Here is a 24,583-nt window from a genome sequence, read left to right as displayed (position 1 = left end):
AATGATTGTTTCGATATACATGTATGTGTGTTTTTTTATCCACACAATGGTCTTGAATAATTGAAAGCATATACTCTGAAGTGCCGAACTGAGGTTGGCTCCATTACATTACATGGATGCCAATGGAAACCACTTAAGTTCCAATGAGGTCAGTTGAAACATGAGTTAGGTGAACCTTGGCTACGATTACTTTACTGAAATAAACACTTTTTTGAATAAACAAAGAATACTTTATTTTTAATTCAAAAATAATCAAATCAAAATATTGTTTATGAAAGCACAACTACATGAAGACCTACATCTATATACTTTTATAATGTCTACTGTACTTAGTTTCAAAAAAAATGCTGAAAACTGAGAGAGATCTGGACAATGCCATACCATAACATACTATATAAGACAACCTCCCCAACACCCCATGTGTGATGTACACCATCGGATACATGTATCTGATAGAATAGAAGTGAATTCAATGGGTCACCAAAAAAAAAAAAAACAATGATACAATAAATTCCTTTACATAGTGGCTTTATTTATCTGCAAGGATTATTTTTCTGACAGAGATGTCTATAAATGGTCCCTAATAAAGGATAATTGATATCAATAAGTATGTAATTGATTTTTAAGCACATAATTTATGAACTGGCAAACACTACAAGATATAACACATAAAAACAAAGAACACATATCCTACAATGTTTTAATTACTGAACAAGAAATAATACCATTAGTTTTTAATTTATTGTAAAGATGGAAAAACAGTTTTTTCTTATATGGATCATATAAAAACAACCGTTTAAAAAAGAAATTTTAACTCTTATCTCAAAACATATCAGGAAGAATGTAGAATTGTGTAATTTAACATTGCCAATATGTCTGGTCCGGATTTATTAACCCGGTTTAGGTCCCATTTTACTCTCGCCCACGAGTCGCCAAGTCAAACAATATGGCGGCCGCGATTGAGATTGCAGAGGAGACTCTATCGGATGCTCGTGTTTTGGGCGTGTGTGACGCCTTGCTGGGGTCAAAGCTTCGAATGCTTTCCCTCAGGAAATGTATCATAGACGATAAGGCATTCAAAAAGATGATGGCATGTGTGGCGAATAGTAAAACAATTCTGCAGTTGGCCCTCAGTGTCGGAGTTGTCAAAGATATTTCCCGAGTAAAAATTCTGGCGTTGGCTTTACAGAAGAACAGATCACTCGTATCTCTGTTGTAAGTAGACACCGACTGGAAACTTAAGTACGTAAGTTACGAAAATCACAGAATCGATGAGAACCACAAGGGCATTTTGTATATTTACCAGTAAATACATTTTATACTTATGTAGGTACACTGTACATTAGTTCTAGGCCTATCTTGTGTTTCAGAATCAATTAGTCCGAAGGGTTCTGATGTTAATATCAGAAAATTCGGACTAAGAATCAATGTGCTACATAAAAAAAAAGATTTGTTTTCCTTATGCCATATCAACAATCTATAACAGAACCTATGTAATATCCATCTGATGAAATATTCCTAGTTGCTTTGTATTATTTTCTACTGGTAAAAATGAGCGTAACACGCTTTAATATTAATATTGAAAAAAAAAAATTCAAAATCCCAATTTGGGACAAAAAAACATTTTCTTGTTATCTGAAATATGAAATTCGCCTGTAATTATGCAAGTTGAGCCGAACAAAACTGAAGGCGTCATGGTGATGGTGCTCGCAGGTTGTTATTGTATGTATTATTTATTAGCTGGGACTAATGTAAAGGTCTGCTGCTGCTATATCTCTAGATCAATACATCATGTCTACCATTACTCAGGAAATCTTCACTTGATCAGAATCCAATACATGTACAATGACTACCAAACTGTACTGTAACTCAAGCCCGCAAGAATCTCTATTGATTTTTAACTGTTCAACATTGTAAATTGCTGCATATATACCTTGTTCTGGTTAATTATTCAATGAATTGATCTAGTGTGTGTCTTTCTCGTATTTTGAAGGACATCCTCGGAATGAAGTGTTATACATAATTCATCCAATGAAATTAAGCATAACTGGATAAACAGATGATGAATTTGCTCACCCAGTACTTGCCATAGAAAACAACATACAGAAATCACATTATCACAATCATGATTTGATGGAAAATATGTACAAGTCCACTATTCCTGACACAGTCAAGTATTCCTCTCCCTACATAATTTTGAAGGGAAATAACTCCTATCAGTATAAAAGATGTTCAACACAGGCAGCAAAGGAGAAATATGGCTTAATCTTTCCATCTCTTGCTAAATATATTTTAATTACATGTATCTTAAATTTTTCTTCCTCAATTTATTAGCTTATATAAATAAAAAACAAATGTTGAGTGACACAGGTCTTGTGGGGTCTCTTAAGTCTCTATATACATATACAGATTACAGTTTTTCCAAAGTGTACTGTATATTTAGGGTTAATGGAAATGCATTTGGAGATGAAGGAATGGAGATCCTCGGTACATCACTTGCACAGCATCCAAATATTGTGTCCCTTGATGTTGGAGACTGTAACCTTGGTGACGATTCCCTGGAGTTCATCAGTGACTTGTTACCTCCAAATGGTGGCAAACCTGGTCAGTATTTCTAGTTATTTGGATTTCCCTGTATATCTACTATCTAGCTATTACAGAGCATCATATTTTACCTGTAAATCCATTATTAGCCTAATGTTGGCTCTATATCGTGTCATTTCCAAGTCCAGTGATTTTGCATTACCATGTCAACAGAGGTCAAGGTCCTTATGAAAAATTGTTTTAGTATGTTAAATGCTTAAAAGTTTAGCTATTATAATATTCCCTTGGATACATGATACAACAACAGGCTTCAATTACAACTGTTATCACATGTTATTACCCTCTTTTGTATCTAAACAGGAGTGTTAAAGATTGGTTTCTTGATCTGATACTTTATTTTGTTTATCAAAATTCATAATTTTTACCTTCTGATAATAGGATTGGCCGACCTAACACTGAGTGCAAACACAAGTATAAGTCCAGAGGCTTGGGCCAAGTTTGCAGTGGCCCTAGCAGTGAGCAGCCACTTGCGTGAATTGTATGTGGACTACAACAGACTGGGGGATTATGCTGCTAGCTGTCTCCTGGTAGGGCTCACATCTAAACGGCAGATAGAGATACTTGACCTGGAGGGCACTGGGGTCACCGACCATACTGCAAAGGTAACTCTAGTTGGTCCATGTTTCTCTATATGTAGAATTTATATATCAAACTGTGTCTGTCTCGATAGAGAGGAATTGTGATAGAGATTTTACGCATTATATGAATGAAACATAGTTCTTTTTTAGATACTGGTATACATCTATATTACAGTTTGAAAAAAAGCTTGTGTAAGAGTTTACAAAAGATTCTAAATTACATTTTCTTTTTCTGACTAAGCTTGTGTCCTATTTGGTGGAAAACTTTCCAGTCAAGTTACGACGAGTTATCCTGGCAGAAAACAAAATAAATGAGGAAGTGAAGGAGGAAATAAAGCAGAGTCTGGCAGACGATAGTAACAGCGAGGTCCAGAGTCTGGCTAGCACTGACCTTTACACTACCGGTCAGTCAGCTAACGATAGTCTTAACCCCCTCCCCAGACCTGTGGAGGTCAAAATTCACCATGTTGAGCCTGTGGGTACTAGCAAAGACCATAAAAAAGGAAAAAAGAACAATAGGAAAAACACCACCATCAGTACCCTAGGGGAGACTGAAGGCGATAGAAACAGCGATATGAAAGATGATACAGTAGCTACCGATGAGGATTACAAAGTGTTGGCCAAGGCTCTGGAGGCCGGACTAAGTACTGGGGGGACCAGTGATCTAGGTCTGACAGGTCAGACCAACGAGGAAGAGGGGGAGGTAGAGGATGAGGAGGAGGAAGAGGAGGGTGATATTCTTACTGAAGTACCAGTTGTGGGAACAAATAGGAAAGTAGTAAATGTCACAGTGTCCCAAAAATCTCATACTACAGACTGGAATAGTCTCGGTGAACTAATGGACGATGACAATGATGAAGGAGAACTAATAAAATAGGTCAAGTTTTTCTGTAGGAGTATAGGTCACTATATAAATTATGTATTTTATAAATGTACTACAAACGATTCAGTGAACTATAACGAAGACAACTTCAGGAATACATGTAGTAATTACCAAATTCAATTATAATGCATACTGGTATGTTTCATCATGAAGCATATGTTTTCTTTTTCATAATAAAGTTACATGATGGAATGCCTTGATGTAATATACAAATGTCCCTGCGCCAAATATGAATTTCATTGCAGCCAAATTATGTTTTTATTTTTAAAATGACAATTACGCATTAAATGTGGCAAAGGGGGTTTAGTTGTGTTCATGTTAAACGATAAAATCAATATTTGAATAAAACTTGATGATTGACATGTACCGTATTTATCCAACAGTAAGCCCATGCCTGGTAATAAGTCCATGCATGTCTATTGTAGTTGAGTAGAAACACTATGTTATTGTCTTACAATGAGCCCACCTCCTACTTTGTATCATTTATGTGTTAGCTAGCATGCTGGGCTGATTACAGGATAACTATGGTACATGTATATCATGGTAACATTGACTACCATCTCATCAGTCTACTTAGCGTCATGTCAGTAATGTTTGTATACACCTGTCAAATTTGAGGGGATTATGAGGGTGTCAAGATTTGTTTGTCCAGCAATCCTACATTTTTCAATCAAGCTTTTTGAATCTTGGAATATATTATGATCCTGATATGTTTGTCTCCCCGAAAAGAATTCTGAGGAGACAGTTTCTGCAAAAGTTATTGCCATTTGTATGTTTCAAGATTTCATTTTTGTCAGAAAAATTCCTTCTCTATTTTTTACCAGATTTTTTTAGACCTGGACTGAAAAAAAAATCTGATTCAGCTAATTTTTCTATTAACATTTATTGCTGTCAATTTCTGATGTTGAAGATTTGAGTACTTCAATCCTCAAACTGTCAGAAAATTAAACATTGACTTTGTAGTGAAAAGTGAGATTTTTTAACACAAGATAGTACTATCACTATATGGCAAACAACCTCAAACTGTCAGAAAATTAAACATTGACTTTGTAGTGAAAAGTGAGATTTTTTAACACAAGATAGTACTATCACTATATGGCAAACAACCTCAAACTGTCAGAAAATTAAACATTGACTCTGTAGTGAAAAGTGAGATTTTTTAACACAAGATAGTACTATCACTATATGGCAAACAACGTTAACAGATACAATTTTGTATACAGTATATTGTTCCCGCAGTACTCTTGTTATTTTTATGTTCAGTCAAATGTCATTGTATATCTGTTTACTGGTAAAGCTTGTTAGAAATCTGTGATTTGTTGTTTGTTTACAATGATAATAAACTGACAAAACATCAACTGTTGATTCTGTTATTTATTAGATTCAATGCATAATTATGACAAATTAATTTCCATCATTTAATTGTCAAATAGCTTGGAAAGCTCCACTAAAAAGTAAAGATTCTTAATTTTGTAAAGCATTGACACATTTCTAGATCTATCAAATTTGTTAATACGTTGACACATTTCTAGATACATCAAAGTTAATAAAGATTTAGCAAAATGAAGATGTGTCGTTCTCTACCATACTTGAGTGTCTTCTGTGTCAGCCCTTAGAGTAGGACAAACTGCACACAGTGACATTTTGGGTCTGAAGTAGTGAGATCTCAATACATGTGAGGTACATGAATGAATAACCATACATAATTCCCGAGCATTTTCTATACATATAAAATTATGCTGTATTGCAACAGAGATGGACACCATTTGTATGTTTTGCAACTACGCCTGGTGTTGATAATTACAAAACAATAGAACATTAGAATTGTTACCACCTAATTAGGTAGAAATGAATTTTCTGAGACCCAGTTATATACAGATAAACCCTTTTGATATTCGATATTCACACAAAACCCATGCCCATTTATTTAATACAAAAGCTTTTGCAATTACATGGCAACTTGAAGGAAATATATGTAGGCTGGAGAAAAATAATCAAACACTTGTAGGAGACTGACTGACTAGACAATATAGAATTTCACACCTCGACTTGGGATTTCTTCATCACACCCTTGAGATTGGGACAGATTCCATTACCAATAATCTCCATTTTAATTGTACAGATTTCGATGTCAACCCCTGGCGTATGACAGATTGTACCTGCTTTTCTTTTGTCAGAGCTTTGAAATAAGTGACATCACAATATGTGAATGATACGATGAAAAGTGTACATATTTCCAGCATTTATTTTTACACCTTTAAAATGACCTTTAATGCCACAGAATTAAACAGATAGCTCTTGTCTTGTGATTCACACTGTAAGACTGTCACTTCTACAAATCAAACATTTGTCTAGAAACTGGAAAACAGAAAAAGAAATTCTCATTAAGAAAAAAAAAAATTTAAAGCATAAAACCACTCTCTCATTTATTTAACAAAGATCTACAGCCAAAAACACCTCATTTAAGATGCTTTCTTTTTTCATTCTAAAAACCAAAGCTAAGTAAAACAGAAAGGTACAGCATTATCATCAGATCAGAAAGCTTCAATTTAACCAGCAGTTCTCGATACAACTAAGTTCAGAACATTCACTGGCGCTATGTACCAGAGGCAGGTTGTTCAAATACAGTACTAGTGAGTGTTTGTGCGAGATTTTAATGAAATGTTTATAGATAAATTGTAGCTGATTTAGTCTCCTATACTAATAGTCATACTTCAGCTTCCGTGGTGTCATAAATTGATTCACTAATTCATCTGTGACTTTAGCCCTTCTCTCTCTGTGTTCCCCGACCAGTTTCTGTAGCACACCGATTAGTTCCTTCTTAAGATGACCAGTCAGAAGTTCCCCACTCGAGTAATCCTGGAATATCAAAATTAACCGAACATTAAATGGAAACGGTACACATACTTCAAAAGGTTATCCTGCTGTTGCTAGGGAAAAGATTTATAGAATCTTTCATCCTTAGGGGGTGAGACAGGGGAATTCCCTGATTGGATGTGAAAAGGTACGGGGTCATCTGCCCGACCACATGGGATTTCCCCGGGTACTCTGCATGGTTTCCTCCCTCAGTAAGACCCCTCATTATATACATTGTAAATTGATATAATTTGTTTCGCAATTGTAAAATAAATATATTTTACATTTTACAGCTAAGTATCCTGCCCTGAGGGTTGAAGTTCCCCTGTCTCACTTCCATGGGGGTGAATGATTATTTTTCTCTTACCCTGTTTACCCTCTTATTTATCTAATATTGACATTACATCAATGCAAGACAATGCTAATGTGACATGATTGAATTGTTGACGTGACATCATTGTTTTGTTGCCAAGACATCATACAATTGTTGAGAATGTGCAAAGAGGCCGTAAAATAACAACACTAGTACTTTGTTGGCGCCCCTAGCATAACATTCCTACTAATTTTCAGCTCAATGGTACTAGAAGAATTGGAGAAGTAAAAAAATGTATTTTTCAAGATGGCAGCCAACCGGAATTTTGGATCAACCCAAAAAATGTCATCACTTGGTCATGATCATCACGGGATCATTTCAGGCAAGTTAGAGCTCAGTTCCACTGTATGGCGGAGGACAGCAGATGAAGCACAATGACTATAGGTCATTCATGATCCTTTAGTCATTGTGCTTCATCTTGCTCACTTACAGCTAATCACTTACAGCTAATCACTTACAGCTTATCACTTACAGCTAATCACTTACAGCTAATCAATTTTATGGATCTTTGTGTCTTAAAGCTGATTTGTACATTTGACCAGAAAAATTCAAACACTTACAGCTAATCAATTTTATGGATCTTTTGTGTCTTAAACCTGATTTGTACATTTGACCAGAAAAATTCAAACAAACAAAAAAACAAAAAATATGCAAAAGTAAATGGAGTCATCAGATATTATCTTGATGTCAAATGTGACAGGTATTTGATGGCCCAGACCTCAGCCAACATATTTATATATTCAAGGTTATTTTTTGTGTTTTCTCACTTAAGAAATTGTACAACTGCCATATAAAATTCATTCACTAATTATAAGTTTTAAATAAGGAATTTGTGGTAAATCACAACTTGACGGCTGAGATATTGCACACAGTACATGTATTTAATTTAAACGTTTGGCTAAACATACCTTTTCTATCTGTGCAAGACGATCATCATCTTCAGAAAAGAATTTCATGTACTGGAAGGCTACATCCACAGAACAGTCACCCCCCTTTTCCTTGTGTTCCTCTACTGTGCTGCCACCCCCAGAGTAGGCGTATTTGTTGATCTAAACACAACAAGTATACAGATGTGTAATAGCAATACAGAGGTTATGTTATCAAGGTTTAAAATAAATATGACAGGTATACTGCCATGTTTTTAAATGTTTTAACCTAAATAGATTTACAGGATTACATTCATCAATTAAAGCTTCGTCGCATCAGAATACCATAAATGTTGTCAGTTTGTATATGATAAATGTTGTCAGTTTGTATATGGTGAATATTGTCAGTTTGTATATTATAAATGTTGTCAGTTTGTATATGATAAAATTAATGTTGCTAGTTTGTATATGATAAATGTTGTCAGTTTGTATATGTTAAATGTTGTCAGTTTGTGTATGTTAAATGTTGTCAGTTTGTATAAGATAAATGTTGTCAGTTTGTATATTATAAATGTTGTCAGTTTGTATATTATAAATGTTGTCCATTATATATCACAAATGTTGTCAGTTTGTATATTATAAAAGTTGTCAGTTTGTATATTATAAATGTTGTCAGTTTGTATAAGATAAACGATTTTAGTCTATCTACACTGAATGGAGATCAATACCTCTCATAGTCTATCTAAACTGAATGGAGATCAATACCTCTCATAGTCTATCTACACTGAATGGAGATCAATACCTCTCATAGTCTATCTACACTGAATGGAGATCAATACCTCTCATAGTCTATCTACACTGAATGGAGATCAATACCTCTCATAGTCTATCTACACTGAATGGAGATCAATAACTCTAATAGTCTACCTACACTGAATGGAGATCAATACCTCTCATAGTCTATCTACACTGAATGGAGATCAATACCTCTCATAGTCTATCTACACTGAATGGAGATCAATACCTCTCATAGTCTATCTACACTGAATGGAGATCAATAACTCTAATAGTCTACCTACACTGAATGGAGATCAATACCTCTCATAGTCTATCTACACTGAATGGAGATCAATACCTCTCATAGTCTATCTACACTGAATGGAGATCAATACCTCTCATAGTCTACCTACACTGAATGGAGATCAATACCTCTCATAGTCTATCTACACTGAATGGAGATCAATACCTCTAACAGTCTATCTATACTGAATGGAGATCAATACCTCTCATAGTCTATCTACACTGAATGGAGATCAATATCTCTCATAGTCTATCTACACTGAATGGAGATCAATACCTCTAACAGTCTATCTACACTGAATGGAGATCAATACATCTCATAGTCTATCTACACTGAATGGAGATCAATACATCTAACAGTCTATCTATACTGAATGGAGATCAATACCTCTCATAGTCTATCTACACTGAATGGAGATCAATACCTCTCATAGTCTATCTACACTGAATGGAGATCAATACCTCTCATAGTCTATCTACACTGAATGGAAATCAATACCTCTCATAGTCTATCTACACTGAATGGAGATCAATACCTCTCATAGTCTATCTACACTGAATGGAGATCAATACATCTAACAGTCTATCGACACTGAATGGAGATCAATACCTCTAACAGTCTACCTACACTGAATGGAGATCAATACCTCTCATAGTCTATCTACACTGAATGGAGATCAATACATCTAACAGTCTATCTACACTGAATGGAGATCAATACCACTAACAGTCTATCTACACTGAATGGAGATCAATACATCTAACAGTCTATCTACACTGAATGGAGATCAATACCTCTCATAGTCTATCTACACTGAATGGAGATCAATACCTCTAACAGTCTATCTACACTGAATGGAGATCAATACCTCTCATAGTCTATCTACACTGAATGGAGATCAATACCTCTCATAGTCTATCTACACTGAATGGAGATCAATACATCTAACAGTCTATCTACACTGAATGGAGATCAATACCTCTCATAGTCTATCTACACTGAATGGAGATCAATACCTCTCATAGTCTATCTACACTGAATGGAGATCAATACCTCTCATAGTCTATCTACACTGAATGGAGATCAATACCTCTCATAGTCTATCTACACTGAATGGAGATCAATACCTCTAACAGTCTATCCACTCTGAATGGAGATCAATACCTCTCATAGTCTATCTACACTGAATGGAGATCAATACCTCTCATAGTCTATCTACACTGAATGGAGATCAATACCTCTCATAGTCTATCTACACTGAATGGAGATCAATACCTCTCATAGTCTATCTACACTGAATGGAGATCAATACATCTCATAGTCTATCTACACTGAATGGAGATCAATACATCTAACAGTCTATCTATACTGAATGGAGATCAATACCTCTCATAGTCTATCTACACTGAATGGAGATCAATACCTCTCATAGTCTATCTATACTGAATGGAGATCAATACCTCTCATAGTCTATCTACACTGAATGGAGATCAATAGCTCTCATAGTCTACCTACACTGAATTGAGATCAATACATCTCATAGTCTACCTACACTGAATGGAGATAAATGTTGTCAGTTTGTATAAGATAAACGATTTTAGTTTGTATATTATAAATGTTGTCAGTTTGTATATTATACATGTAGTCAGTTTGTATATGGTGAATGTTGTCAGTTTGTATATTATAAATTATGTCTGTGTTATAAATGTTGTCAGTTTGTATATTAATAATGTTGTCAGTTGTATATCATAAATGTTGTCAGTTTGTATATTATAAATGTTGTCAGTTTGTATATTATAAATGTTGTCAGTTTGTATATTATAAACATTGTCAGTTTGTATATTATAAATGTTGTCAGTTTGTATATGGTGAATATTGTCAGTTTGTATATTATAAATGTTGTCAGTTTGTATATGATAAAATTAATGTTGCTAGTTTGTATATGATAAATGTTGTCAGTTTGTATATGTTAAATGTTGTCAGTTTGTGTATGTTAAATGTTGTCAGTTTGTATAAGATAAATGTTGTCAGTTTGTATATTATAAATGTTGTCAGTTTGTATATTATAAATGTTGTCCATTATATATCACAAATGTTGTCAGTTTGTATATTATAAAAGTTGTCAGTTTGTATATTATAAATGTTGTCAGTTTGTATAAGATAAACGATTTTAGTCTATCTACACTGAATGGAGATCAATACTTCTCATAGTCTATCTAAACTGAATGGAGATCAATACCTCTCATAGTCTATCTACACTGAATGGAGATCAATACCTCTCATAGTCTATCTACACTGAATGGAGATCAATACCTCTCATAGTCTATCTACACTGAATGGAGATCAATACCTCTCATAGTCTATCTACACTGAATGGAGATCAATAACTCTAATAGTCTACCTACACTGAATGGAGATCAATACCTCTCATAGTCTATCTACACTGAATGGAGATCAATACCTCTCATAGTCTATCTACACTGAATGGAGATCAATACCTCTCATAGTCTATCTACACTGAATGGAGATCAATAACTCTAATAGTCTACCTACACTGAATGGAGATCAATACCTCTCATAGTCTATCTACACTGAATGGAGATCAATACCTCTCATAGTCTATCTACACTGAATGGAGATCAATACCTCTCATAGTCTACCTACACTGAATGGAGATCAATACCTCTCATAGTCTATCTACACTGAATGGAGATCAATACCTCTAACAGTCTATCTATACTGAATGGAGATCAATACCTCTCATAGTCTATCTACACTGAATGGAGATCAATATCTCTCATAGTCTATCTACACTGAATGGAGATCAATACCTCTAACAGTCTATCTACACTGAATGGAGATCAATACATCTCATAGTCTATCTACACTGAATGGAGATCAATACATCTAACAGTCTATCTATACTGAATGGAGATCAATACCTCTCATAGTCTATCTACACTGAATGGAGATCAATACCTCTCATAGTCTATCTACACTGAATGGAGATCAATACCTCTCATAGTCTATCTACACTGAATGGAAATCAATACCTCTCATAGTCTATCTACACTGAATGGAGATCAATACCTCTCATAGTCTATCTACACTGAATGGAGATCAATACATCTAACAGTCTATCGACACTGAATGGAGATCAATACCTCTAACAGTCTACCTACACTGAATGGAGATCAATACATCTCATAGTCTATCTACACTGAATGGAGATCAATACATCTAACAGTCTATCTACACTGAATGGAGATCAATACCACTAACAGTCTATCTACACTGAATGGAGATCAATACATCTAACAGTCTATCTACACTGAATGGAGATCAATACCTCTCATAGTCTATCTACACTGAATGGAGATCAATACCTCTAACAGTCTATCTACACTGAATGGAGATCAATACCTCTCATAGTCTATCTACACTGAATGGAGATCAATACCTCTCATAGTCTATCTACACTGAATGGAGATCAATACATCTAACAGTCTATCTACACTGAATGGAGATCAATACCTCTCATAGTCTATCTACACTGAATGGAGATCAATACCTCTCATAGTCTATCTACACTGAATGGAGATCAATACCTCTCATAGTCTATCTACACTGAATGGAGATCAATACCTCTCATAGTCTATCTACACTGAATGGAGATCAATACCTCTAACAGTCTATCCACTCTGAATGGAGATCAATACCTCTCATAGTCTATCTACACTGAATGGAGATCAATACCTCTCATAGTCTATCTACACTGAATGGAGATCAATACCTCTCATAGTCTATCTACACTGAATGGAGATCAATACCTCTCATAGTCTATCTACACTGAATGGAGATCAATACATCTCATAGTCTATCTACACTGAATGGAGATCAATACATCTAACAGTCTATCTATACTGAATGGAGATCAATACCTCTCATAGTCTATCTACACTGAATGGAGATCAATACCTCTCATAGTCTATCTATACTGAATGGAGATCAATACCTCTCATAGTCTATCTACACTGAATGGAGATCAATACCTCTCATAGTCTACCTACACTGAATGGAGATCAATACATCTCATAGTCTACCTACACTGAATGGAGATAAATGTTGTCAGTTTGTATAAGATAAACGATTTTAGTTTGTATATTATAAATGTTGTCAGTTTGTATATTATACATGTAGTCAGTTTGTATATGGTGAATGTTGTCAGTTTGTATATTATAAATTATGTCTGTGTTATAAATGTTGTCAGTTTGTATATTAATAATGTTGTCAGTTGTATATCATAAATGTTGTCAGTTTGTATATTATAAATGTTGTCAGTTTGTATATTATAAATGTTGTCAGTTTGTATATTATAAACATTGTCAGTTTGTATATTATAAATGTTGTCAGTTTGTATATTATAAACGTTGTCAGTTTGTATATGATTTTACAGCCAATATACCTTGTCCTTGATCTGTTTATCTGTGTCTGTGAGGAAAATGGAGGTATTTGGATCACTAGCGCTCATCTTACTCTGTGCTCCCTGAAGCGCTGGGAAGAATGTTGAGTGTAACAGTGCAGGCTTTTTAAAGCCTAACCTTGGAGCCACGTCACGGGTCATCCTAAAATATGGGTCCTAAACAGGAAAAATTGGAACCATTAACTTTCCGTCAGATAACTTTCAAAATATGGACAGCAGAGAATATAATGCAAGAATTTAACATATTAAAAGAGAATGCTGTTAAAATTTAGTTTGCAATGAAAAGTATACAAGAGACCCAAGAGGAATCTTGGCAGCCATCATCAAGTGACCTTTATTAGATCTCTGTAAGACTGATCTTTTCTATACCTTTCTCTTCTTCCTCTCAATCTTTTGAAAAAAAACAACTGAATCTACATGCTCTCTTTGGCCATCTTTTTTTTATACAACTGGTGGTCAAGAGTGCATACATGTGAAATTTTAGAAAGATCAATGAAGAACTTAATATATAGAAAAAATCCCTATTACTACAGATTATTATTTCTACGACAACTACATTCTCCAAAAGCTGTAATTCAGAATAATAAATGACTGTGACCTGCTTTTTTCATTTTTTTAATATCAAACAATATGGTGGCCATTGTTTAAGTATTTTACTCCACCAGAAAGTTGAGAAAATTCATTACATATAATGTGTATGTATGGTAAATGAAGCCATTTTAGATTTGTATTGACCATATTAATTTTTTAATTAATGCTTGAAAAAGTTTTAGTTCAATATGTGGAACACATCAGAACATGTACAATTAGGGTAAAAAATAAAAAAGCTATGAAAAGAAATTATTATAATAACATATTAAAGTTTATAAGATTGATGATGGACAATGAAGGTGGACCACAGATGACACACCCATTGATGTGTTTTTAACATTTGGTTAGCTTTAACATGTGGATCATTGGGAACCTCCTCAGTACATCATTCCTGTGTTCCTTCAGATATTCTACATCTTTGTGCAATGAGCAAAAAAGTGGAGAGACCACATCTCCCCACAAGATATCTGTGTAGAGTTTAGAATGTTTTACAATGTACAGTATATCATACCTGGTCTATGGCACATGGGATGAGACATGGTATATCTTTTTTACCAGAGAAGATCTTCGGAAAAGCTCCACTGAAGCTGGGTGTGGCTTGGATAGCAGGGAAGGAGATTTTGCCAATACAATCACTCTCCGTAAATCCAAATATACCTTTGACTTGGTTGAAAGTGACATACTTCTGAATCTGACACATGTGCTTGTAGAATTCCTGACTTGAGCTGTTGATGAGATCAGTCTAGAATCACTACAGTTGTGGATACCTTATCACACAAACACATAAATATATGTCTCACTTGTGGATACCTTATCACACAAACACATAAATATATGTCTCACCTGTGGATACCTTATCACACAAACACATAATTATATGTCTCACCTGTGGATACCTTATCACACAAACACATAATTATATGTCTCACCTGTGGATACCTTATCACACAAACACATAATTATATGTCTCACCTGTGGATACCTTATCACACAAACACATAAATATATGTCTCACCTGTGGATACCTTATCACACAAACACATAAATATATGTCTCACCTGTGGATACCTTGTCACACAAACACATAATTATATGTCTCACCTGTGGATACCTTATCACACAAACACATAAATATATGTCTCACCTGTGGATACCTTATTACACAAACACATAATTATATGTCTCACCTGTGGATACCTTATCACACAAACACATAAATATATGTCTCACCTGTCCTGCCTTGTCACTAATATTTCATTTTTTTTTCAAAAACAACTTAAATACCTCCACTTAACAGTATGGAAGCACCCTGCATACATTATATAAATGTTTAAATATTAATGCATTGCAAAACAAACATCAAATTTTACAAAATCTCTGATCAGGATTCTCAAGATTCACTTTAATATGTCATTTTTTACCTACATATAACTTTCTTAAAAGTGAGAAGATAATACATCTGATTTTTTTTTTTTTTTTTTGATAATTCATTCAAATTTGGCTATAAACTAATTTGTAAATCGACTGGAGAAGCAACAAAGATTTTATATTAGTTTCTCAAAATTTAAGATTTTTAACCCAAAAATAAAGCCAAAAAAATAGAATAAAATTCATGTAGGGTGTGCTGATATGTCCATACTCAAATGCAACTACTGCACACGCATATTACAGTTCTAAATGAAAATAACTAATACTTTTTTGAGAAACTGAGCAAAAAAAAAAAAAAAACTAAAATTCCAGATTCCCAGTACCTATAAATTTCCATAATTACTGGCCCATATAGTTCAACTTAAAACAAACATTGTGTATTGTTTAAACATGTAAACATAAAGAACTCAAAATGGCAATTGCAGTTGATTATCGCTAACGTTTTCAAGCCGTGTATAGGCTATCTTCAGGCGATTACTTTTAAACTGGCACTAAATGGTTAACAATTAGTGTTGTCATACCTTAAACTACAATAACATAATTATCTCCCCTTTATGTTATTGATTGTAATACCTCATAATCTTGTTTCCAAGACATTAAAAGTAATTGCCAGAAGATAGCCGATACACAGCTTGAAAACTCCAGCAATAATCAACTGCAATTTCCATTTCGAGTTCTTTGTGTTTACATAAATAGTAATTTCCATTTCGAGTTCTTTGTGTTTACATAAATAGTAATTTCCATTTCGAGTTCTTTGTGTTTACATAAATAGTAATTTCCATTTCGAGTTCTTTGTGTTTACATAAATAGTAATTTCCATTTCGAGTTCTTTGTGTTTACATAAATAGTAATTTCCATTTCGAGTTCTTTGTGTTTACATAAATAGTAATTTCCATTTCGAGTTCTTTGTGTTTACAAAAATAGTAATTTCCATTTCGAGTTCTTTGTGTTTACATAAATAGTAATTTCCATTTCGAGTTCTTTGTGTTTACATAAATAGTAATTTCCATTATTTGTGTTACAGGAACTATATTTTTTGGCCAGAAACGGTCATCTGTAGTCACGACATCATAAGAACAGGTCCTACTGACAGGGCGAAATTTAACTTTGGAATGCAATAACACTGTTACATGTTGAATATAGAGAAACTAATTAACATTTAAAATGGAAGAATTAAACTGACTTCTTTGAAAAGTTATCATCCTATAATTGTCACAGAATTGCAGACAAATTAATCATAATGCATGTTAATACTTAAATACATTCTGGATGATATTCTGTAAATGAAGGCTGTGTTGATACGTCCACTATGTGGCTAACTATATAAGTATATACATGTACCTAGTTTTATCAAAGCTTGACCTATACTTTATGAAAAACGGATCTAAATGCAAAAAAAACAAGGATGGATAGTATTGCAACAGCAATACAAAGTCCCCTGCCTGACCCAGGAGTGCACCTATTTATTTCCCATTTTTTAAATTACGTGTTATACTGATCACGTATACCAAGTTTCGTTAAAATCGGAGTAGTACTTTAGGAGTTGTCCGGACACACCTCAACCAATGAGAAGTCAGCGGCCATTTTGAAAATAGTTTTTTTCGAAAAGAAAAATTGGGATGCACAACTACATGTTATACTGATCATGAATACCAAGTTTCGTTAAAATCGGAGTAGTACTTTAGGAGGAGTTGTCCGGACAAGCCTCAACCAATGAGAAGCCGGCAGCCATTTTGAAAAATGAATTTTTGAAAAAAAAAATGTGGGATGCACAACTACATGTTATACTGATCATGTATACCAAGTTTCGTTAAAATCACAGTAGTACTTTAGGAGGAGTTGTCCGGACAAGTCTCAACCAATGAGAAGTCAGCGGCCATTTTGAAAATTGGATTTTCGGAGAAAAAAATGTGGGATGCACAACTACATGTTATACTGATCATGTATACCAAGTTTCGTTAAAATCGGAGTAGTGCTTTAGAAGGAGTTGTCCGGACAACTATTGCGTGACAGAGTGACAGACAGACGGATGGAGGGACGGACGGACGGACAGACGGACGGAGGGTAAACCTATAGTTCCCCTGTTTTTCAAACGGCAGGGGACTAAAAATCATTCAAAGCAATATGCACCAGCCACTGGCTTGTCCAACTAATAACATATGCTTTTTCTTTTACTGGCATAAACAGCAATAAACACCAATAATGTGGGAGATTTGTTTTAGGAGCGGAATGCCAACTTACGAGATATTTTCTATGTCACTGAAGATAAATGTTTTATCTATGTCAAAACCACACGCTATGATGTCTTTCGCATTTTCATGAGCAAGTCTGTTGGTTTCCTCAAGGGGAATTCCTTTCCACAGATACTTCTCATCGTCAGTCATCTGGATAACCAGTGGTACATCGAATGTGTCCTGTAGCCACCTAAAAGATAATAAAGTGTCACAATATCACAAACATACAGGATACTGTTGATACATTTACTTGTTACATTTAAACTATTTTTATTATCAAATAATCTATTTTCACAATGGATAATTTTATTCATAGAAATATTGGTAATTGACATTGATAAAGTCAACAAATGTGACTTCCATAGGAATCAATCAGGAACACAATATACACTAAATTAAAGTTAACAGGATACACACTCTGTAAATTAAGGTTAACAAGAGACACACTTTGTAAATTACAGTTAACAAGATACACACTTTGTAAATTACAGTTAACAAGATACACACTTTGTAAATTACAGTTTACAAGATACACACTTTGTAAATTACAGTTTACAAGATACGCACTTTGTAAATTACAGTTAACAAGATACACACTTTGTAAATTACAGTTTACAAGATACACACTTTGTAAATTACAGTTTACAAGATACGCACTTTGTAAATTACAGTTAACAAGATACACACTTTGTGAATGACAGTTAACAAGAGACACACTTTGTGAATGACAGTTAACAAGATACACACTTTGTGAATTACAGTTAACAAGAGACACACTTTGTGAATTACAGTTAACAAGATACACACTTTGTGAATTACAGTTAACAAGATACACACTTTGTGAATTACAGTTAACAAGATACACACTTTGTGAATTACAGTTAACAAAATACACACTTTGTAAAGATGAATGGGATGAGATGTCCAAGATGCATGGCCTCAGATGATGGTCCCCTCCCTGTGTATAAGTAGAAAGGCGTTCCTTTCTCCACCGTTTTAAGTTTTCCTTCCTCCACTGTTTTAAGTTTTCCTTCCTTCACCGTTTCATCTTTTCCTTTCTTCACTATTTCAAGTATCTGGTCCATTTCTCTGTAGATCGAACAAAATTATTATTGTTAAGACATTTCATCAGCTCACAACAAATAATAAACACACCTTATTGTATACATCGTCATCATTAAGATGTCAGAAGTTTATACCGAATGGACAGACACATCATACATAATCTAATACTTCCGTCAGGTGGACAGTGTAATACCTGTGCGAGAAGAAGATACCTCTCCGTAACAGATGGTGAACAGGTTTGCCTGTAACTTCCTCAAACTTTTTGAGCAGTGCATCATCAATTTTTGAACTTCCAAATTTATCTGTAAAAAAGGAAGAGTATTATTAATATACATCTGCTTTATAATTATACCTCAACATGTTACATCCATTTTACAAATCAGTAAAGTTATCCGACTAAATGGGGAGATCAATACCTCTCATAGTCTATCTATACTGAATGGAGATCAATACCTCTAACAGTCTATCTACACTGAATGGAGATCAATACCTCTAACAGTCTATCTACACAGAATGGACATCAATACCTCTCATAGTCTATCTACACTGAATGGAGATCAATACCTCTAACAGTCTATCTACACTGAATGGAGATCAATACCTCTCATAGTCTATCTACACTGAATGGAGATCAATACCTCTAACAGTCTATCTACACTGAATGGAGATCAATACCTCTAATAGTCTATCTACACTGAATGGAGATCAGTACCTCTAATAGTCTATCTACACTGAATGGAGATCAATACCTCTAACAGTCTATCTACACTGAATGGAGATCAATACCTCTAACAGTCTATCTACACTGAATGGAGATCAATACCTCTCATAGTCTATCTACACTGAATGGAGATCAATACCTCTCATAGTCTATCTACACTGAATGGAGATCAATACCTCTCAGTCTATCTACACTGAATGGAGATCAATACCTCTAACAGTCTATCTACACTGAATGGAGATCAATACCTCTCATAGTCTATCTACACTGAATGGAGATCAGTACCTCTCATAGTCTATCTACACTGAATGGAGATCAATACCTCTCATAGTCTATCTACACTGAATGGAGATCAATACCTCTAACAGTCTATCTACACTGAATGGAGATCAATACCTCTAACAGTCTATCTAAACTGAATGGAGATCAATACCTCTCATAGTCTATCTACACTGAATGGAGATCAATACCTCTAACAGTCTATCTACACTGAATGGAGATCAATACCTCTCATAGTCTATCTACACTGAATGGAGATCAGTACCTCTCATAGTCTATCTACACTGAATGGAGATCAATACCTCTCATAGTCTATCTACACTGAATGGAGATCAATACCTCTCATAGTCTATCTACACTGAATGGAGATCAATACCTCTAACAGTCTATCTAAACTGAATGGAGATCAATACCTCTCATAGTCTATCTACACTGAATGGAGATCAATACCTCTCATAGTCTATCTACACTGAATGGAGATCAGTACCTCTCATAGTCTATCTACACTGAATGGAGATCAGTACCTCTCATAGTCTATCTACACTGAATGGAGATCAATACTTATCATAGTCTATCTACACTGAATGGAGATCAATACCTCTAACAGTCTATCTACACTGAATGGAGATCAGTACCTCTAACAGTCTATCTACACTGAATGGAGATCAATACCTCTCATAGTCTATCTACACTGAATGGAGATCAATACCTCTCATAGTCTATCTACACTGAATGGAGATCAATACCTCTCATAGTCTATCTACACTGAATGGAGATCAATACCTCTAACAGTCTATCTACACTGAATGGAGATCAATACCTCTCATAGTCTATCTACACTGAATGGAGATCAATACATCTCATAGTCTATCTACACTGAATGGAGATCAATACATCTCATAGTCTACCTACACTGAATGGAGATCAATACCTCTAACAGTCTATCTACACTGAATGGAGATCAATACTTCTCACAGTCTATCTACACAGAATGGAGATCAATACTTCTCACAGTCTATCTGAATGGAGATCAATACCTCTCATAGTCTATCTACACTGAATGGAGATCAATACCTATCATAGTCTATCTACACTGAATGGAGATCAATACCTCACAGTCTATCTACACTGAATGGAGATCAATACCTCTCATAGTCTATCTAAACTGAATGGAGATCAATACCTCTCATAGTCTATCTACACTGAATGGAGATCAATACCTCTCATAGTCTATCTAAACTGAATGGAGATCAATACCTCTCATAGTCTATCTAAACTGAATGGAGATCAATACCTCTCATAGTCTATCTAAACTGAATGGAGATCAATACCTCTCATAGTCTATCTACACTGAATGGAGATCAATACTTCTAACAGTCTATCTACACTGAATGGAGATCAATACCTCTCATAGTCTATCTACACTGAATGGAGATCAATACCTCTCATAGTCTATCTACACTGAATGGAGATCAATACCTCTCATAGTCTATCTACACTGAATGGAGATCAATACCTCTAACAGTCTATCTACACTGAATGGAGATCAATACCTCTAACAGTCTATCTACACTGAATGGAGATCAATACCTCTCATAGTCTATCTACACTGAATGGAGATCAATACCTCTCATAGTCTATCTACACTGAATGGAGATCAATACCTCTCATAGTCTATCTACACTGAATGGAGATCAATACCTCTAACAGTCTATCTACACTGAATGGAGATCAATACCTCTAACAGTCTATCTACACTGAATGGAGATCAATACCTCTCATAGTCTATCTACACTGAATGGAGATCAATACCTCTAACAGTCTACCTACACTGAATGGAGATCAATACCTCTAACAGTCTACCTACACTGAATGGAGATCAATACATCTAACAGTCTATCTACACTGAATGGAGATCAATACCTCTCATAGTCTATCTACACTGAATGGAGATCAATTCTTCTAACAGTCTATCTACACTGAATGGAGATCAATACCTCTAACAGTCTATCTACACTGAATGGAGATCAATACCTCTAACAGTCTATCTACACTGAATGGAGATCAATACCTCTAACAGTCTATCTACACTGAATGGAGATCAATACCTCTAATAGTCTATCTACACTGAATGGAGATCAATACTTATCATAGTCTATCTACACTGAATGGAGATCATTACCTCTCATAGTCTATCTACACTGAATGGAGATCAATACCTCTAACAGTCTATCTACACTGAATGGAGATCAATACCTCTCATAGTCTATCTACACTGAATGGAGATCAATACCTATCATAGTCTATCTACACTGAATGGAGATCAATACCTATCATAGTCTATCTACACTGAATGGAGATCAATACCTCTCACAGTCTATCTACACTGAATGGAGATCAATACATCTCATAGTCTACCTACACTGAATGGAGATCAATACCTCTCATAGTCTATCTTCACTGAATGGAGATCAATACCTCTCATAGTCTATCTACACTGAATGGAGATCAATACCTCTAACAGTCTATCTATACTGAATGGAGATCAATACCTCTCATAGTCTAACTACACTGAATGGAGATCAATACTTCTCATAGTCTATCTACACTGAATGGAGATCAATACCTCTCATAGTCTACCTACACTGAATGGAGATCAATACCTCTCATAGTCTATCTACACTGAATGGAGATCAATACCTATCATAGTCTATCTACACTGAATGGAGATCAATACCTATCATAGTCTATCTACACTGAATGGAGATCAATACCTCTCATAGTCTATCTACACTGAATGGAGATCAATACCTCTCATAGTCTATCTACACTGAATGGAGATCAATAACTCTCATAGTCTATCTACACTGAATGGAGATCAATACCTCTAACAGTCTATCTACACTGAATGGAGATCAATACCTCTCATAGTCTATCTACACTGAATGGAGATCAATACCTCTCATAGTCTATCTACACTGAATGGAGATCAATACCTCTCATAGTCTATCTACACTGAATGGAGATCAATACCTCTAACAGTCTATCTACACTGAATGGAGATCAATACCTCTCATAGTCTATCTACACTGAATGGAGATCAATACTTCTCATAGTCTATCTACACTGAATGGAGATCAATACCTCTAACAGTCTATCTACACTGAATGGAGATCAATACCTCTCATAGTCTATCTACACTGAATGGAGATCAATACTTCTCATAGTCTATCTACACTGAATGGAGATCAATACCTATCATAGTCTATCTACACTGAATGGAGATCAATACCTCTCATAGTCTATCTACACTGAATGGAGATCAATACCTCTAACAGTCTATCTACACTGAATGGAGATCGATACCTCTCATAGTCTATCTACACTGAATGGAGATCAATACCTCTAACAGTCTATCTACACTGAATGGAGATCAATACTTCTAACAGTCTATCTACACTGAATGGAGATCAATACCTCTCAGTCTATCTACACTGAATGGAGATCAATACCTCTCAGTCTATCTACACTGAATGGAGATCAATACCTCTAACAGTCTATCTACACTGAATGGAGATCAATACCTCTAACAGTCTATCTACACTGAATGGAGATCAATACCTCTCAGTCTATCTACACTGAATGGAGATCAATACCTCTCATAGTCTATCTACACTGAATGGAGATCAATACCTCTAACAGTCTATCTACACTGAATGGAGATCGATACCTCTCATAGTCTACCTACACTGAATGGAGATCAATACCTCTCATAGTCTATCTACACTGAATGGAGATCAATACTTCTAACAGTCTATCTACACTGAATGGAGATCAATACCTCTCAGTCTATCTACACTGAATGGAGATCAATACCTCTCAGTCTATCTACACTGAATGGAGATCAATACCTCTAACAGTCTATCTACACTGAATGGAGATCAATACCTCTAACAGTCTATCTACACTGAATGGAGATCAATACCTCTCAGTCTATCTACACTGAATGGAGATCAATACCTCTCATAGTCTATCTACACTGAATGGAGATCAATACCTCTAACAGTCTATCTACACTGAATGGAGATCGATACCTCTCATAGTCTACCTACACTGAATGGAGATCAATACCTCTCATAGTCTATCTACACAGAATGGAGATCAATACCTCTCCTAGTCTATCTTCACTGAATGGAGATCAATACCTCTCACAGTCTATCTACACTGAATGGAGATCAATACCTCTCATAGTCTATCTACACTGAATGGAGATCAGTACATCTCACAGTCTATCTATACTGAATGGAGATCAATACCTCTCCTAGTCTATCTACACTGAATGGAGATCAATACCTCTCATAGTCTATCTACACTGAATGGAGATCAATACCTCTCCTAGTCTATCTACACTGAATGGAGATCAATACCTCTCATAGTCTATCTACACTGAATGGAGATCAATACCTCTCAGTCTATCTACACTGAATGGAGATCAATACCTCTAACAGTCTATCTACACTGAATGGAGATCAATACTTCTA

General features: G+C 35.0%; 2 protein-coding genes across 3 annotated transcripts in view; one reads left to right on the top strand and one right to left on the bottom strand.

Annotated features, from left to right (window-relative positions):
- The first annotated feature begins 894 nt into the window (after positions 1-894).
- On the top strand, positions 895-5,423 carry LOC117324198 (leucine-rich repeat-containing protein 73-like). Its single transcript, XM_033879940.1, has 4 exons — positions 895-1,215; positions 2,444-2,604; positions 2,983-3,206; positions 3,424-5,423. Exons 1-4 carry the CDS (start codon positions 947-949, stop codon positions 4,057-4,059), a joined length of 1,290 nt encoding a protein of 429 aa, XP_033735831.1. The 5' UTR covers positions 895-946; the 3' UTR covers positions 4,060-5,423.
- The window catches only part of LOC117324197 (tryptophan--tRNA ligase, cytoplasmic-like), a 32,800-nt gene continuing 13,638 nt past the window's right edge, over positions 5,422-24,583 (bottom strand). For both annotated transcript variants that reach the window (XM_033879939.1, XM_033879938.1), the window contains exons 2-8: positions 19,236-19,344; positions 18,875-19,066; positions 17,985-18,167; positions 14,827-15,040; positions 13,707-13,880; positions 8,203-8,343; positions 5,422-6,924 (exon numbers count right to left, since the gene is read on the bottom strand). In XM_033879939.1, coding sequence (XP_033735830.1) covers positions 6,766-6,924; positions 8,203-8,343; positions 13,707-13,880; positions 14,827-15,040; positions 17,985-18,167; positions 18,875-19,066; positions 19,236-19,344 — 1,172 coding nt within the window. In that variant the 3' untranslated portion in view covers positions 5,422-6,765. The remainder of the gene's footprint in view (positions 6,925-8,202; positions 8,344-13,706; positions 13,881-14,826; positions 15,041-17,984; positions 18,168-18,874; positions 19,067-19,235; positions 19,345-24,583) is intronic.

Source organism: Pecten maximus, chromosome 3 (genome assembly GCF_902652985.1).
Source record: "Pecten maximus chromosome 3, xPecMax1.1, whole genome shotgun sequence".
NCBI lineage: Eukaryota > Metazoa > Mollusca > Bivalvia > Pectinida > Pectinidae > Pecten > Pecten maximus.
The sequence above is the reverse complement of the archived record's forward strand: the minus strand, read 5'-3'. Positions and strand labels throughout refer to the sequence as shown.